At 30.8% G+C, this 20205-nt stretch overlaps 2 protein-coding genes across 2 annotated transcripts; both read right to left on the minus strand.

Moving 5' to 3' along the window:
* Positions 1 to 7167: 7167 nt before the first annotated feature.
* LOC107013816 (cytochrome P450 71A22-like) lies at positions 7168 to 10032 on the minus strand. Its single transcript, XM_015213690.2, has 2 exons — positions 8993 to 10032; positions 7168 to 7991 (listed from the first exon to the last, which is right to left on the minus strand). The coding sequence occupies exons 1-2, from the start codon at positions 9938 to 9940 to the stop codon at positions 7377 to 7379; spliced, it is 1563 nt and encodes a 520-aa protein (XP_015069176.1). The 5' UTR covers positions 9941 to 10032; the 3' UTR covers positions 7168 to 7376.
* A 7726-nt stretch (positions 10033 to 17758) lies between these two features.
* LOC107013782 (cytochrome P450 71A4-like) lies at positions 17759 to 19624 on the minus strand. The gene is made up of 2 exons (XM_015213658.2): positions 18684 to 19624; positions 17759 to 18542 (listed from the first exon to the last, which is right to left on the minus strand). Exons 1-2 carry the CDS (start codon positions 19587 to 19589, stop codon positions 17937 to 17939), a joined length of 1512 nt encoding a protein of 503 aa, XP_015069144.1. The 5' UTR covers positions 19590 to 19624; the 3' UTR covers positions 17759 to 17936.
* Positions 19625 to 20205: the final 581 nt, after the last annotated feature.

Consider the following 20205-nt stretch of genomic DNA (forward strand, 5'->3'; position numbering starts at 1 on the left):
GTTGGGGGGCTGGCCGGTGAGGGGTGGGGTCGAGTGAAAAAATAAAAATTTTGAAATTGAAAATATTTTTTAAAATTGATATTTTTCCAAAAAAAAAATGTAAGTTTGAAAAATGTTTTCCTTGATTTTTTGAAGGGAAGTCATTTTCCTTAGTTTTAACGAAAATAAATTGATTTGAAAAATATTTTCCAAAACTTTTATCTCAACCAAACATAGGAAATGAAACCAAACACACTCTATAACACCAACTATTTGACTTTTTCAATTGTCAAATTTTGAGGAAATTTGTTGATACTTCTATTAATTTCTCGTGAAATCAATCATTTTCTACCAACATTAAATACCAATTCTAACTCTATAGTTATTTGACCTTTTTAATTATCAATTTTTTCTAAAACCTTGATATAAACACTTTTCATTAATAAAAAATACCATCTCCGTCTCAATATTTTGACCTTTTAATTTATCAAAATTTCTTTGATCTCTTCGATTTTGAAAAGAATGATAAGTTATACTTCATCTGTTTCAAAAAGAGTAACCTGATTTGATCTAGCACAAAGTTTTAGAAAATAACGAAGACTTTTGAATCTTGTGGTTTAAATTAATTTATATCAAATATACTAAATTGTCTTTCAATCTAGTGGCTTTAAAAATATCACGTAACAAATTAAAATTAAAATAGTACCAAAAAAGGAAATAGGATAATTTTTTTTAAACAGAGAGAATACTAATATTTTTTAAAAAAAAAGTCCGATAACTAAACGTCATTCCATGACGATAACCATAAGAATTATTATCCTAATAGAATAGTTATTCAAAGCAATACAATAAGAAGATCCTAATGTTGAAAAGAGGAGCTCATTTGTTAAAAGTGTAAGTTACACAAATCTAGAAAAAGTAAGATTAATGAAGAGTTAATTTATTTCCTTTGGAAGAATTCTTAAACTTTATGCATAATATCAATTTGACAATAAAATTAAAACAGCGTAACATTGGACTAAGAACAAAATAATTTGGATTTAAAACATATTTCGTCTTGAAAAGGCTAACAAAAAATTACGATACAACATAAAAAAAATGTATATATAATATTAATCAAAAGAAACATGAATACCTTGGAAGAAGTCTGCTTAATTTTGCTATCTTTTGTAACAGTAGGACAGCTTAAAAAATTACTAATAAGTAATCCTTAAAAAGTTTAAGATAAAAAAAAGTTGTGCAATAATGACCTCTTTTATAGAAGTATTGTTTGGCTCCTCGTTTTCTAAATGATGAATTGGTGCAATAACTTATATATAAATTATAGAAATCACGTAGCAGATCTAATCTTCTTGATTTATACAGAGGTATAATGGGGAATTAGGATGTTATAATTAATAAAGAAAGACATTTTATGTTTTAAATTTCATGCTTTGAATTTTTAATAATTAAAAAAAATATTTTGAGTTATCAAATAAAGTTTAAAGAAAAAAATAATATCGTCATTGCACCTATTATTCATAGGAGTATTGTTGAATGACTCAAGTCAAAAATGCAAATTATTTGAGTGAAATTTTCTTCTCGTATGATATTAGTGAATAACTTACTACGTGTTGTTATGAAATCGATAATCCATCTTCAATTTTACTAGATAATTATGCATGTATGTATATGAATTCAAAGAGTTAATTTAAAAATTTGCAGAAGTTATAGATACATGAATAAGATATTATACATTTATATCTTTTGAAAGTTCCTATGTAAATATTAAAATCCCAAAAATCATTTGTCGTTTGACTTTTCTTTTTGCACTAACAAGTCACAACTAACTTCTTTTTGCTTCATATTTTTTACATTTTGCCCCTATACTATGTGATTATCTTATCTCACACATGAGTGGTAAACTTATTTATTTATATTTAAATATTATTATCCCAATCACTATGATACGAAAACAAGTTAAAGCATATCATGTGTTGTGGTAGATCAAAACTTTTATTAAGAAATTTAAAAATGAAAAAATAAACATAAGAAAAAAAAGGTTCAACATTGTATAAACAATTTTAAACATATACAAATAGTGTAATTTTTGGTTAAAGATTACTCTAATTTATTCTCTTGACCGTACATAACTCCGTCCTTGACCATGGTCCATGGGTATATATGTACATGTGTGAGCGCCTATACTAAGCAAAGTAAAAGGAATTTTAATATCTTATTAAGATTGATCTTTTTCAGATTAATCAAGCCTCATCGTAGCTCAACTCTCAGATGCAACAAAATATAAAATCAAGAATTTAACTAATATTTCAAGTCCGTTATATGTATTAGATGCAAATAATATTAATACTGAATAAATGTTTTTAAAATAAGTAAAACAAAACGTTGTTTTCATGTTATTTAATTTACTTGTGATAAACCTATTTCTAAGAAGTTTACAGTCGTACTAGTCAACTAAAATTGTTGATTTGGTCTGTTTATACTTTTCCTACTTTCCATATAATTAAAAGGGACAAATTGTATGATCAATCAAATCAATCATATAAACACAAAGAAATTAAATTCACAAAAATATTATAGTACGTGATAATGACTTTGAACTTATTGTATAAGAATATGAATTCTGTTTCAATAAGCCAAAAAATTCCCAATTATACTAGAGTTTAGGGGTCTTTTTCCTTTTTTTTTATTTTTTTTGAGCTGGCAATGTATTATCGGAGCATAAATTAACATTTTAAAAGTGTCATTTTCTTAAAGTTTTTAAATAAGTCAATTATTGACTTTTTCTTTCAATTGACAATTATTGAACCATATCAATATATGCACTTGTCACCTTTGATATTCATCAGTCATCACCTTGAAAACATTTTGACAAATGCGATTTTGATTGATATCAAACTCCCAAATACCAAACTTCAGTTTATTAAAATATGCATTTTGAAGTATTTTGCTTGTAAATTTTAAGATTTTAACAAATTATTGATTGTTAAATTAACTAATTACTCATATATTGTGTAAAATTATATGTCTGACTGTATTTGAGGGTAAGAAGTATACTGATGCATTTTGATGATCTACGGAAATTATTTGTAAAATGTACTCTCTTTTTGTTTAATATTTGACTCGATACGTCTATTAAGAAGAAATAAATAAAATAATAATTTTATTATATTATCCTTTGATTATGATAAATTCAATTCGTTGGAAAATGTTAGAAAATGACTATAATTAATATGGCAAATTAAAAACTAAATAATAAATCATCTGCTGATTTTTTAATATGAACAAATAAATATAAATATTTATTTTTGGTATAATGAATAAATATAAATAAGAAAAAATTACTTGAATGGGCATATTTTAATAAATTACTAATTTTAGTAATATTTTTTATTTATTACTATGTATAGCAACGCTATGTTAAATATGTAATATGTATTAAAAGCAATTTTTCGGGGTGGCCTAATGGTTTGAGCGTAAGACTTTCATGTTGGAGGTCTCAAGTTTGAAACCACTTATCAGCAAAAGTAACGGATTTGCCTTTTGGGTCAAGAATATCGCATCGGGCTTGGCTAGTGCGGGTTGCGGATTTCCCTGTCATAAAAAAATATTAAAACTAAATTAGGTATGCTATATATATATATCATAACTATTTTTTTTAAATATATTATACTTAGTAAAAAATTGACACATTATATTATAAGTGTATTAAAATGTATGATAAATGTATTATCTAAAAAACTTGTATTATATGTGATGATAAATTATTTATTATAATATATGTTAAAATTATATTATAAATATATTAAAAGTGATTAAGTGCAAATAAATGTTATTGTTATAAATGATAAATACTTTTTCAATATACTCCGTTAAAGTAAGTTTCCTATAAATGAACGGATAGGATAAAAAGTAATCCAATTAGTGACAACTTTTTGGCAAAACAAAAAGGCTAGGGAATCTTCCGTCTTTTATACACTACCACTTTATTTATTAACAAAGCTATTAAATATCTAGAAATATTATAAATAAATTTAATTATTATTTTATTATAATATTAATTTGAGATTAAAGTCCAAACTTATAAACTCCATTTGTCTTTGTCTATTCAATTTTTAATAATTTAGTTTGCTTAGTTGCTTAGTCCTATCAACTACTGGTATCTTTTTCTTACTTTAGTACTCCATAATTACCACTAACTTTTGATCCACGGAATTTTTGTTCCTATTACTGTTAAAAGAAATTACTTCATGAGATTAGCTAGTAATTTAATCGTGGAATATTGTAATTTTGAAAGTAATTAATATTTCTATTTAAATACATAAGAAAATTATTTTACATTTTATCTCAAGATTAGTGTCTCTTATATTCTATATCAAACGACCCCTACGAGAATAGGGCCCATTTACTTCTCCAAAATCTGTAAATACATAAGAAATACAGTTGTAATTTTTAATGTATTTATAAAGTCATTGCACATAATAAATCTCGCTAAGTTTTTATTTGCAGCTGGTTGTAAATTATAACTTGATAACAAGTTTTGAAATTTTGATTCAATAATTTTGATTTTTTAATTTTTGTAAAAATAATATATAAGTATTTATCATTCTCCTATCAAATTAGTTAGGTATGGTTCGATATATTAAAATTAACTAGAAAACTATTAGGTGTTTCAAAAAATATTTCAATTATATCGTACTAACCGTAGCTTAGACATATAAAATTTATTGAAGAGAAAGTAGCCCTTGGTTAAATTCAAATCCACAAGTCTGAAGAAGTTCACTGTTCGTAGTTGTGCTAGGAATTTTTGTCCAAATTTTTATTTACTTATTACAAAGTTATTTAACTTCAATAGCTAGGTTTTAAAATTGTGTTCTTAAAAGCAGATATTTGTGGGAAAATCTAATAAGCCTTATATTAAATTCTTAAAACTCTACTTTAGAATAATTGCCTAACAAAGCTACATTATTATTTTAATAGCAAGTTTATAATGTTAAACTCAATGCCCTATTTCATGCATAATTAGAAATTTTCTCATATTTGTGCCATCCACAATGTGACCAAGCCCAGAAAACTCTCTTTTCTTAAAGCCCAATTTTATATTAAAACGGAATTAGATAAAAGAGAGTTACTTTTTTTTACATGGGATGACAAACTATATGAAGTTATTAAGTAATAAGGGTACAGTTTAATTTATTTATTCTCATTAATTATAGTTTAATATTTCTCGTATCCCCATTACATCTCTTTCTCCTAAATTACTCCTCCATTCTATTTTGAATTTCAAATTTCAGAAGATTTCATGTTCTTCCTCCCGTCTTTCTCTCAATTTTTGCAGGTAACCGCCAAAATTAATCCATGAATCTATTTTTATTTTTTTTCCTTTACCAACAATTGTATATGTATTATGCTTCTTAGTTTTTATATTTTTTTTTTTAAAAAATCTCTCTTTCTTATCATATTACAAGTTCTTCAAAATCAAAATGAAAGATTCATCTCCATCTGTAAGGATTACATGCTTGAATGTTGTGTATATAGTTGTTTGCACATTGAATTATTATATACAAAACTGTTCAAGGGTGTTGTTATATTCATATTTCAAATTTTGTATATTCAACTAGTTATATATGTATGTAAGTATTTAGTTTAATAAAAATTGATACAATTATTTGTGTAATAATTTATTTTAAATCACAAATTTTCTGTATTTTTTGTTATTATATACAAATCTGCTTGAGGATTTGTGTATATAGAAGTACTATATTCATATTTTTATTTATACATATACAAATAATTGTATATGTATATAATAATTACTTTACAGTTTGATACAAATCAAACAATTACATTCGTATATAAATTTGTTATTACATATACAATTTTTTGCATATTTTTATATTCATTTTATTTATGTTCGGTTATAAACTTTGTTTATACATATACTATTTTTTTTTATATTCAACTAGTTATACTATTTTTTTTTATATTCAACTAGTTATATATGTACATAAGTGATTATTTTTAAAAATCTGGTACAATTATTTGTATGATAATTTTTCTTTTTTGTATTTTACATTATTATATACAAAATTGCTTGAGGAATTTGTGTATATACAAGTACTATATTCATATTTTTATTTATACATATACTAAAGAGTTCAGTTTCCAGAAACAAGTTTGTATGGTCTTTCGGTCGCTATAGAATTTTTTTTGGAGAAAATATTTGATTTTGAATGTTTTGCTTAAATCATGAGATTATGTAAATGTTTGTTACCTATATTAGGGCTACTGTTACTATTTAATGAAAAAGTAAAATATAGTACAAATTTTAAAAAAATATTTTATATAAATTAAAAGCTACCTAACAAACTAAACTATATCCATAAAATGTAATTATGTAAACTATACCCATATAATGTTATTTCATAAATTCAGTTTGCCATATATGAAATTTCCCCAAAGTATAAATTTATATAAATTTCATAGTGTTAAGAGCTAATTATATTATTTTTCTATTTTTTTTTCAAATTATAAAAATTCTTTAAAATTTATGAGCTTTGGATATTCACTAGACGTCTGGATACATAGGTGAAGGATGTATCAGAGAGGGGATAGGACATTCAGATACATCACTGGAGTTCCGAATACATCAACAACCGTTCGAATATATATGTGAGGGATGTATGCGAAATGGAGACAAGGATGTATGAACGAGAGGAGAGTGGTGTATTCGAGTGGGATTTTTTAAAATAAATAAATAAATGGTAGGAAATTTTAGAAATTATGATAAAATAAGATATATATTTAGATAATTATTCCTAATTAAAACCTTCTCTCTTTTTTTCGAACTTCAAGAAATGGGAAACTTACATGAATGTACCTTGGATTATCTAGTTTATCAATATGATCGAATTATGTACTCTTTATATATAGTGATTGTATATGTTGTGTACAGATATGTATATTATATGTATATTTAGTATACAAGATACACTAGGTTATGCACATATTATATCGTAATATATATTATATTACAATATTTTTTTTTTGATGAATATAAGACTTTTAAGATAGATTGTGTCATTTTTCATCGTTACATATGTCATACACCAATAATTTGAAGGATAAACCTATATGAAAAGTAGAGTATAATGTATAACTATTATAAAATGTACGGTAAATGATAAGTAAACACAAAATAAGAAAAATATAAGGTAATGACGCAATCACACCGAATCATGACTTTTCGTCATTACCTAAGAATGGATTTAACCATATGATACAATATAATATAAGTAAATCAAAACAAACGTCATATTTAAACTAACAACACAATACAGTACTGTTCGTACCACAGGTACCGTACAACCATCGATCCAAACAAGGTGAGTGAAAAACTAGGAGGTGTTTGAAGTTGCAACAGCAAACAGAGGAACTTTTCTGTGAATAGTTAATCCAGTGCATTCAGTCATATCTAAATGATCCCCCTTTGCTCCATTTGGCAATTTCCAATCAAATTCCCTCACAACATTTGCTAGTACAAGCTCATTAGTAGCCATTGCAAATGAAATTCCAGGACATCCTCTTCTTCCTGAACCAAAAGGTATCAATCCAAAATCATGTCCTTTAAAATCAATCGAAGAATTCAAGAATCTCTCCGGCTTAAATTCATCTGCATCATCCCAAATTTCAGGATCCCTTCCGATCGCCCATCCATTCGTTATAACCATTGTACCAGCACCAACATCGTACCCCATTACCTTAACATCTTCTCTAGCTTGTCGTGGAACTAACAGAGGAATCGGAGGATGTAATCGCAATGTTTCCTTAATTACTGCTTTTAAATAATGCATTTTGTCCAAGTCATCCTCACATACTATTTCGTTTTTCGATTTAGTTATTCCCCTCGCTTCGGTTTGGAGTTTTTTCATTGCTCCAGGATGCCTTAGAAGCTCTGTCATGGCCCATTCTAACACAGTGTAAGTTGTATCTGTTCCACCCGCAAATATGTCCTACAATAAACACCAGATATATATTACCATGTAATTTATCTAAGTCCTGAACTTTACCTGAAGTATCGAATCGAGTTATAAGTGTGATGTGATTTATCACCAAAATATTATGATTAATGTATTATTGGTGATAAATGACATCATTTCTATCATGATCATGAGAAGTCTTCGCAGATCTTATGGAAGCATATATTATTATATTATATTGATTTGTTGAAAAAATCGTGTAGGAATATTCACCGAAGAATATGCTACCATGTGTTTCGTCAAAAATATTTATAATAGCTAGAGAGGGTCCGAATTAAAGAAGTTCTTTCCCTTGTTCTATTATAAAATGGTGATTTTTGCTGTCATCGTATCTCTATTACTAATATATATATATATACATCTACAGCTAGCTAGCTAGCAGTTACCTGGAGTAATAATATAGAAATAATGGAGTATGAGTCATCTAAAGCGTCAACAATATATTATATTTGCTATAAAAACAATACTATATTTGTAATTATTAATCTTCCTACCCCTAATCGCTCCTTAGTACGTTGGAGGAGTTACAACTAAATGTTATTCATACAACAAACCTGTGCAATCTCACTAGTAGGGTATGAATCTAATGTTATTCGTATGAGAAAAGAAGTAAAGCAAAATGCTAACTAGCTGATGAAACCATGAAATATCTCATGTGCAACTTCTTTATGCAGTTCCTACTAATTTGCACTCTATTTGAGCAATTATATTGGTACATAATTTAACTAGCTAGCTACAAAGCAAATTAAAAGGCTTTGTAAAGCATCATTTAGTCTAGTATGTTAAATGATACCATCCAAATCAATTTCCATGTAACCTAATTAAGGATGTGGTACATGTTGATGATATAATTTAAGTTGAGAAAAGTGTATATCTAACCGTTTGATTAGTTTTAAGATGTGTTGATTACACAATTCAACAGAGTCAATAATAGCAGACCTGATAGAACGCACGCAAAGAGAGAGAAAACCTACCACAATGAGAGCTTTGATGCCATCTCTGTCAATAGAAAAGCCATCCACCATGTCTTGTTTATAAATCCCAAGCAAAACATCAACAAAATCCTCTCTCTTTTCATTTTCCACTTTGTCCCCCAACAATTCCTTCACTCTTTTATGACTATCTAAATGTTCTTCCACTACTCCTTCAAGAAACTCATCCATCTCCTTAGCAACTCTATCCACTTTTGCTTCTAAACCACTCACTCTATCAATCCATGCAAGTGAGGGTAAAAATGTCCCAAAATCAAATCCACCTAATATTCCCACAAATTCCTTCATCAACTTCCTAAACTTCTCTCCACTCTCCCCTCCACTATATTTCCTACCAAAAGCTGCTCTACTCACAATATCATTTGTTAGTGTCATAAACAATTCACTCAAATTCACTGCCTCTGGTGACCTCTCCTTAATTTTCTTGACTAACAAGGCACTCTCTTCTTCCCTCACAACGCGAAAACCTTGAACCCTTTTGTTACTAAGCAATTGTAGTACACATATACTTCGCATTTGTCTCCAGTACTCACCATATGGCGCGACAGACACATCCTTAAAGTCGTACAAAAGTTTCTTGTTGACATTGGATTTAGGCCTATCGCAAAAAACAAGGTCATGTGTTTTCATGATCTCAGAAGCTGCCTCAGCTGAGGAAACAACAAGAGTGTTTACGCTCCCGAGTTTAAGGAACATCAAAGGTCCATATTGTTGAGCTAATTTGTGTAAAGAGTGGTGAGGATACACACCTAGTTTGTGCATATGACCAATAAATGGTAGTTTTGGAGGGGAAGGAGGGAGATTTTTTTTGGTTTTAGATTTAGACATGAGGAGACTCATAACAAGAAAGGAAATGAGTAGTGAAAGGGCTAAAACATAAGACAAATTTGTACAATTTTCTAGCCATTGTAAGGAGATGAACATATTCATATATGTCTATTGTGTTTGGTTTCAAAATAGAGAACAAAAGTATACTAGGGGAATTGAGATAGAATTTTTAACACAAATTTGAATTTCTAAAGAAGACTATATATAGTGTACATTAAGGAATTTAAATTGGAATTTTAACTTTTTATAGACATAGTCAAGTGCAAAATTTTGTGTTTTGTTCATTTTTTTAAACAACATCCTATGTTTCGACTTAATTATGCACCTTAATTCCTCTTCTCTTTCCACCTTAATGGTGGGTTGGTTAGGTTCATTTCTTTAATATAAATTTAGTAATTAAAAACATATACTAACAAATTTATATGACATAACAGCACATCTTGAGTGCACATGATGTTTTTGAACTTGGATGGATCAAACATTTTAGAGGTCAAAATTTAAAAGTAAATTTGAGGCGTTAAATTTTTGAATAATTATTAATAGTTTTTTATTTTGAAAAAAGTATACTCTTATAAATTGTTTTAAGATGCAAAGTTGATAATATTTTACTTAAAAGATTATTTGACGTCAATGCAAAGTTGAATCTTTGTTTTTATATGAAAAAAAAATACGTTTTTCTATATATAAGACTTATCCGTTTTTATTTATTAGTTTGATTTTAACTTGACACAAAATTTAATTCTTTCTTTTTTTTAAAAAGTAATAATCGTGATATTAGACTAACTGGTCCAATATAACTTTTATAAATATTTATAATATTTTAATATTACTAAAAAGAAAAAAAAAAGCCTCTCAAATTTTGAGGCGTAAAACAACTGCCTTACTTTTACATGAATAGAGCCTCCCCTGGAATTTACATGTTTGAAATGTTATTTGCGAATAATGAAGTAATATTTGCAAATCTATTTCAACTTTAGTGGGTCCAACAACTGTGATAAACTTCTATTATTGTAGTTGAAACATATCTATTCTTGTTTTTTTCAACTATATATAGACATTATTCAAGTATTCTATAGTTCTCAAGAAGATTTTTTTCTGGTCATATTACGTATTACATAACAACTTTGAAATAAATTACTATCTCAAAGAAACAACCAAACTAATTCAAATTGATAATATGCATATCGATAAGGGTGGTTAGCACTTGGCAGTGAAAGACTTTAATAATATCGACATGAATTACATAATATTTGAGAAACTTTGTTTGCAAGGTTAAACAACTAATTAAAGTTGAGTCGACGATTTACCAGAAATAAAGATTAAAAGACAAACGTTATTTGTACAAGCTGGTCCTTGAAATAGGCGGTAAACTACAAATTTTACGAAAGCGAAACGTATTTTAGATTGTTTGTTGCCTGTGGCATTTGTGCGGCGAGCTTTACGTTAATTAAGAGAATGTACACATTGAAATTTTATAGGACTATAGCGTTCAGTTTGAGTTGGAACTCTACAATGTAGCCACAATTTTTATCAATAAATTTATGTTTAAATTTGTAGCAAACAAATGGGCACACCCAGACCAAATCTCTCCTTCATCTCTTCTCTCTTAAATCAAATCTGAAGCGCAAAGGTGGAAGAATGAGTACTTCAATACTCGTCTTTGAGTTCATCAAGTCTACACTCCGACAAGCCTTTGAAGCAGGACATTTGTAGACATTGAAATTTAGTTGAACTCTACCAAATGCTTTCAATTCAACTCAAATTAGGATTCTTGGAGGCTACTCAATCCTAAACTCTACTTTATGTCTATGCCTATATAAAGGTAGGCATCTCGAAAATTCTATAAAGAGATCGATCTCGAATACTCTCTAAAAATCATCCTAGTTTGAGAAATACGTTACTGACGACCCTCAAATCATGGAAAAATTTTCAAATCATGGATAAATTTTAGGAGAGGAGTCTGAAAAATATGTCACGTCCTCAAATCATGGATAAATTTAGGAGAGGAAAATCAAGGGAGGAACAGATTTATGGTCACAATCTTAATTAATAAAATCATGTTTATTCATATTTATTTATATGATTTATTTATTTTCAATATGTTTAAAATTTATTGCAAACAATAGGTATTCTTGAGAGGGCACTAAGTAAATAAAGAGAACAATCACCATAATGATTCTCAGTTTTGAGGTCACCCATACAAGTCTAAGTGGTTCTTAATTTCTTATGATCAATGACAACTTATATAGTACTGCATTCTAAAGAGACAAGTAGTCGTTTAATTGCTAGTTAAAAGTTATGCCAACATATTAATAATACAAAAATTAGTTATTGCTTCTAAATTACTCATTTGACAAAGTTAGAAAATATATAAGACGAAGTCAAAAGTTTCCATCTTTTCGAGTATTTTTAATTTTTTCGGATATACGGATTATTAAATTTTCTCGGTGGGAGTTGTTGGTAATTAATTTGGACACTTAAATTTATTTAGAGACAGACTTTTTTTGTTTCTTTTATGATTTAAAAATCACTCATAAAGTCACTCAGTTCTATAATTCAAAAATTACATTCACAAAGCCACTCAATTAATTGAATATTCTTTTCCATTCAATTTTGTTGATATGAAAATTTTAGTTTAAGCCAATTATATTATTATAAAATGAAAAGCTGCCCCTTTAATCATTTTTCTAACCCCCCTCCCTAAAACTATATACGTATATATTCTTTTGTTTTACCCTCCTCCTCTCCTAATATTTTTTTTTCCCCTTCTAATATTCCACCCTTTGTGTGTGTGTAGTTATATAAGCAGTATTTGTGGATAAGACACAACGTGGTTGGTCAAGAAATTATATATATATTTATTAACGATTATATCTTTGTTTATTATATATATATATATTATCAGAAACCGACTTTTTGGCCTACTAAGAAGTCTCTGTGACTGTTGTCGTCTTAAAACTCTTGGACAAAATAATTATGTACAGAAACAGAGAAATTTCATGCGAGTACATATATGTCTAGACAAAATAAAGCTAGTAGACAAACTAATAAATTAATTTCAATAGTAGCAGTTAGAAAATGTAGGGTATTCCTCGACCATTTCTTCAAATAATTTTTAAGTTATTAAACACAATTAGCTAATTTAATATTTTGTGTAATCTTGTCTTTCTTTTGTTTTGAGGTGCACTCTTGCATAGATGTATACAGTATAATATGAAGGAATTCCATACGTTACAATTCACAATTTGATTGATAAGTAGAGCTTATGAAATATTGCTATTAAAAATAACTTATTTTTAAAAGCACTTCTTTTGAAATGGTCAAAAGTGCATTTCAAAAAATAATAATAATTTGTGTTTGAGTAACTCATTTAAAAAGTGTTTTTCATAAGCAAATTATATTTGACTGATCTTTTTGAAAAAAATATTTTTTAGAGTCAAATTACGAATGTACTTTTAAATTAAAATTATTTTATTGGAAGAAACTATTTTAATTATCTATAATAAAAAGTTAATTAAACTTTCTTATTAATTAAAATGTATCTATTTAAATTTTCAATCAGCATTATACCTTCTTTGGGAGGATTGAGATCTTATGAAAGTGACCATATATAGTTAAATAAAGGACAACTTTTACATATAGCAAACACAAAATTTAAATTTGTATGCTATATCAAAGTTTGCATAATTGCATCACATAACAAAAATATATATGTATAATTCGCTATACGTACATATACAACTGAAAGCTATGTCTATTTCACTATATATATATACGAAGAAGCAATTGTATAATTCGTTGGTTCCTCTTTAGATTTGTATAATTTCGCTGACAGACCATTTGTATAAATTGTTGTTAGCCTCTCATTTTGTATAAATCGTTGTTAGCCTCTCAATTCAATTGTATGTGTTTGTATATCTGTATAAAATTTGAATTTGTATACAATTGAATCGAATTGTATAAAACGAGAAAGAGAGAAATTATATACAATTTGAATTTGAATAAAACGAGAAAGAGAGAAAGACAAAAGAGACTTGGGCAGGTAATATACAATTGAATCGAATTGTATAAAACGAGAGAAAGAGAGAAAATTATATACAATTTGAATTTATATAAAATGAGAAAGAGAGAAAGACAAAAGAGACTTGCTAATGCTAGCTCATTCACCATAATAGCAAAAGTACTTCCTGGACAGCCTCTCTTGCCACCTCCAAACGGAATCAACAGTCCTTTCACATCAATATCACTATTCAAGAACCTCTTTGGTCGGAATTCCTCCGGATGACCAAGCATTGATAATCACTTGAGTTTTAGCAGGTATGTGACGCCCTAGTAATTAGGTCTGGTTGCCCATACGAGATCGTGAGTTTTCATGATATCACGAGCAACTTCAGCAGAAGAAGCAACAAGCACTGGCTTACTGCCAAAGTAAAGTAGCATGACTGGAGCATATTTTTTCGATAGCTTATGGAGAGAACGGTGAGGATGCAGACCGAGTTGATGCAAATTCCTGTCACGACCCAATTTCTCGAGCCATGAAAGTACCTACTATAACCCACCAGTAGGTAAGCCAAACCACAACCCAAAACAACACGTAATGGGTGTGAGGGTAGAAACTAAACAAGACTAAGCAAAATTACTATAACAACATAAGCAAACCAAAACATAAATACAATAAAGGATCCCTCCCAGAGCCTGGAAGTCACTAATACAGAGCTACCAACAAAACGAGTACAAGTCCCAACAGTGGACCACCGAAACTAGACTGTCTCGAAAAGTAAAAGACAAGTCTTTATATAAACAGATGGAGACTGAAATAGTACAAAACGCTGTGTGCTCACCCTGTCTCCAGACAAGAAATGCTCCAAACTTGATCAACGCTGAGTACTGGTGCTCGGACCTGCATCACGAAAATAGATGCAGAGCGTAGCATGAGTACCAAATAACAGGTACCCAGTAGGCATCATAGGCCGACTGAACCAGAAAAGTAAAGCACTATGAAAAGACGGAATCACAAAACTAGAGGTCAAGAACGGAAGGCTAAGTAACACAGTAATGCACACGAGTGTATAAAGATCTAACTAAATTAATATAAATAAGCTAACTACACCTAACTGGACCCACCATAAGCCCAGAAGGTACATTCGTGCGCAAGTTTAAATAAAAACCCGAACGGACCCCCATAAGCCCGACGAGTACACAAAATAACTATAACTTAAGGAGAATAGAATTCGAGGCCAAAGAACACCGAACCAAAAAGTAGAATCACGGTACGGAGGTCGGACCTTGAACCAGACGCTCACCAGAATTACACAAGTAGCCAATTGCAAAATATAAGTAACTGAGGCCGGACCTCTAACCGGATGCTCTACATACTTGAGATCGGACCTCTAACCGGATGCTCTACATAAGTATGTGGATGGTCGAGGCCGGACCTTAAATCCGGATACCCAACAAAGATGTCGATATAGCTGCTGAAAGAGTCTTTATCTATCCATAATCATATATACCCGTGGAACACCATCCAGACTTAGCTAATCAATGTAAGTCTTTAAAGCCGAATCGAAACTCAACTTTGAATCACGGAGCGAAATTTACTGTCACTAACGTAACTCGAGAAGCCGTAACATCGAAGAAATAAGAGTAACTATCGCTAGAGCAAGCTCATCATCTAGCTAAATACCAAACTACCAGACTCAAGTCTGCTACATCAGTCTACAAGGATTTAAGCCGGCCGAGCGACGTCGGGGCTAAACTAAGTCCTACCGACTTTGAATCATGCATTTCTAAGGAAAACCCTAGTCAACCTAAAATAAGGCCCAACATACTTCTGATAACCAGTATTCAAACATACAAGTAATTCATATAGCAAAGAAGGTCAATTAATAACAATAAACATGCTCACAGTTATCCGATAATTCTCAGAAAAAGGTCGAAAATATGATTTTTAACACCTATGCATGATCCAATAACTACCCAACCCAAATCCCAACTAATCAACATGCATTCACATGTTCGAGTTCAATCTAAGAAGAGAAACCGTAGCCTACCTGAAGGCAGATCACGCGCGCTCCAAAATTCACTTCCCCGGATCTTTTACTTTCTAAAAGGCCTCGAAACGTTGATACACTAGCAGAAATAGAGTCACAACGTTATTACGGTCATTTAAACACTAAAATCGCAAGAAACGGAGAAGGGTAAATTTCGCGGTCAAAATGGAAAAAGTGGGATCCGCGTTGAGAGATCCAGAATTAACCCCAAATAAAAGTCCTAAATAACTCTCGGAACTTGTATACCATAATGGAACACAATTCAGGACTCAAGACAGTCCCAACATGAACATGCAACAAAAAAACCCCAAATTCTAAGCTAAAAATCAGCAACAATGGCAGCAGCTACTTACAAGATTTTACCAAAAATGAAGGTCCAACAGCCAAAACCAATCACACCACGACGATCCTCACGAAAAACCCCACAATATAGGCTCTTGAATCACTAGATTCGGACCTAAAATGGCCAAGAAATCACCTTCTAAAATTTCCCAAAAGTTGAGCTCGAAAATGAGCTATGACAGCAGTTAAAACACAAAATTTACCTCAAATCGGGTCCCCAAATCAGATTCTAAGCTCACCAATGCGTTGCCCTCGAAAAATCTCACAACTTAGCCTTTTGAATCGCCCAATTTGGAGTTGTATAGCTCAAAATATCGAAATTTCAAAGTAAGACACAAAGACTGAAAATTGGGTTTTTATAAGGACGAAGCTGGTCGCTAATAAACCCAAAAATCTGGTCGTTAAAACCCCAATTTCTGGTCGTTAAAGGGCTGCACCAGATTTCAGCTTTGCCTACTTTCTTTAAAGTCTCCGACGGGTGCTCGGAATCCGTTCGGAACCTGATAAAAATAAAACAGATATGCTACCCCACCAAAGTCGACATTCCGGACTCAAAGGCGCAGTCGAAATTTTCATCAGAGGTCATCTCGATAAAATGTGTGTCCCACTTCCATTGGCCATTTTAAGTCAAAAACCACAAAAGGGCTCGGAAAAATATCAAAAACCTCAAAACCCGAAAGAAGGGTCAAACTAGACCAAACTCGACATTCCGGAGCTAACCGCGCTGACGGAATTCTCATCCGAGCGCGTTTACTCAGAATGTTGACTAAAGTCAAACTTAGCCTTTAAACGTAAAGTTAAAACGCCTAATCACACCAACTCACACTGAAAACTTTGGGAGTCATGTCGACAATGCTACTAGACTAAAATGACCCTTCCGGAACTGATGGAATCGTCAGAATTGGATTCTGATGTCATCTTCTTGAACTTTTGATCGAAAATGATCGTTCAAGGTTCATAAGCTCCAAAAATACTAAAGCTCACACAATAACCAAACGAATGACCAGGTGACTGATCTGTCAGTCCCAGCAAGTCATAAATGACTTGGAATCGCTATAGGAACGCTCTAAACGATGCACAGAAGATAAAACACTAAAAATGACAAGAAGGGTCATTACAATTCCCTACAACGGGAAACTTTATTGGAGATGGTGGTAACTTTTTTGAAATGTTGAAATTAGTAACGAGCCATTTATGAAGAAAGAAAATGAAAACAAACAGAGGAAGTAAAAGAGAATAACAGGGGAGATCCATTTTGTTTTTGTTGCAGCTAGCGAGAGGAGTACCGAGATACAAATAAATCGAAATTTTGGGCTTCCAGTCTTATTATTGATCAACCATAGACGATAACTTGCAAGTTTTCACCATGACTATTTCAAAATGACAAGAGTTGTAAGGATTGAGATGTTTATATTATGTTTTGTGATGGTAAAATTGGGATGATGTTATTTTCAATTTCAATCTCATTTTGTGATGGTAAAATTGGGATGATGTATTACAATTTCAATTATTTGAGGAAGGAAACCAATACGTCAAAATACCACGCGCAAGAAATATTGCATAAAACAACATACAAATTAACACCCAAAAAGGGAGTTGACCAATACACTTATTACATATTGTGAAATTATTAACTAGTAGCAATACTGATAACTTAGTTTAATTGATAATATTGGCGAATAAGATCATGGAGAAAAAACACTTAACTAAGTAGAGCATGGAATGGCCACAACTAGCAATGGTGATTTCCTACGAGTAGTGATGCCAGTGCATTCAGTCATGTCCAAATCTTCTTCTTTTGGTAACGCAAAATTGAACTTGTGCACAAGCCTTGCTAATGCTAGCTCAATCACCGCAATAGCAAAAGTAGATCCTGGGCAGCCCCTTCTGCCTGCTCCAAACGGAATCAATTCAAAGTTTAGTCCTTTAAAATCAATATCACTATTTAAGAATCTCTCAGGACGAAACTCCTCTGGATTTTCCCATAATAAGGGGTCTCTTCCAATCGCCCAAACATTAATAATAGCTTGAGTTCTAACAGGTATGTGATAACAGCCTAATAATTTCACGTCTTCCCTTGATTCTCGAGGAACTAATAGTGAATTCGGTGGATGTAGCCTGAAGCTCTCCTTGATAACAGCTCTCAGATACTCCATATTTTTTAGATCATCCTCTGTTACCTCTGATTTTCCTTGAGTTAATCCTCGCACTTCATTCTGTAATGTTTTCATGGCCCTTGGATGCCTCAAAAGCTCTGCCATTGTCCAATCTAGAGCTGTATATATTGTATCCGTCCCACCAGCAAACGAATCCTGTGATAGAAAATAAAACACAAAACTTGAAAATAGATTGTTATGTGTAAAGATCATAATAGGAGACCAACTGTCCAAAACCCAACCAATATAGGACTTTTATCCGCTCCAACATTTATATAGGAAATACAAGATTCTTACCAAGAGGATAGCTTTCAATGAATCCCTTTGAAGAGGAAAGCCAGTTTCCTTTCCATTCTGAATTTCTTGCAAAACATCCAAAAAGTCTTTAGCTTCACCCGCGCTGTATTCTCTTTTAATAATGTGTTCTTCAATCACGCTGTCTAGAAATTCATCCAAATCTTTAGCTACTTTCTTCACTCTGTTGTCCAGACCATTGATTTTATTGAGCCATTTAAGCCATGGAATATACTCACCAATGTTAAAAGTACCTAAAAGTGCAAGAAGTTGTTCTAGGAGAGCCTTAACAGCTATTCCACTTTCCCTTTCATTATGTATCCTCCCTAATGCCACTCTACTGATTATGTTATTAGTCAGTGAACCTAAATGATCTCCCAAATTTATCACTGAACTCGAAGAATCACATCCGTCCCTGATTTTTCCAATCATATTAGCTGTTTCTTCTTCTCTCACACGACGATAAGATTGGACTGTTTTGTTGTTCAGAAGGTGAAGCACCACAATACTTTTAACTTGCCTCCAATATTCACCAAATGGACTAAAGCCCACGTCCTTAGAGCCATAAAAAAGTCTATCGACTATGCTGGATTTAGGTCTGGTTGCCCATACGAGATCGTGAGTTTTCATGATATCACGAGCAGCTTCGACAGAGGAAGCAATAATTACTGGCTTACTGCCCAAGTGAAGTAGCATGACTGGACCATATTTTTTCGATAGTTTATGGAGAGAACGATGAGGAAGTGAACCAAGTTGGTGCAAATTTCCTATGATTGGAAGCTTTGTTGGAGATGGTGGTAATAGTACATTTTGGGTATTTGAAGTAGTAAAGAAGCAGTGATGAATTATGAGGAAAATGAAGACAAACAGGGGAATTAGAAGAGAATACCAGGAACAGGGGAGATCCATTTTTTGCTACTAAGTAGGAAAATGAAATCAAATTAATATCACCTATACGTTGATAAAATTATTCATTCCATTGCACCCACATATATAGAGACGTAGTGAATATTTTGTGTTTTAAAAAATATTTAAAATGTGCGTTTTGGTGGATTTTACTACTTTAACATGGCAAGAGTTCATTTTACACACTACAATAATAAATAACTACAATAATTAGCTGTCGATGACACGTGATTAACATTATTACTTGGTAATTCATTGCCAATCAATCGTTAAGCTGGTTTAGCGACAAACCTATGTTATATTTAGGATGAAGTTTTGCCCAAAGTCATCCATTTATTATTTAACTTTGGGTGTGTTTGGTATGGAGGAAAATGTTTTCCATGAAAAATGTTTTCCTAGAAAATGTTTTTCTGGAAAACAAGTAGATTTTGGACTTATTTTCTGTTGGTGAGTAGAAAATATTTTCCGAAATGATTTTTAGTGTTTGATTTATGAATGAAAAATGTTTTTTTCAAAGACATCTTTTATTTTTATTAGAGTAAAAAATAATTTATGACATTGAAAATATTTTTTAAAATCAAAATTATTATTTTTTTGGGGGTGGTGGTGGGGGTAGTGG

The sequence above is a fragment of the Solanum pennellii genome, chromosome 3, assembly GCF_001406875.1.
Source record: "Solanum pennellii chromosome 3, SPENNV200".
Taxonomy (NCBI): Eukaryota; Viridiplantae; Streptophyta; class Magnoliopsida; order Solanales; family Solanaceae; genus Solanum; species Solanum pennellii.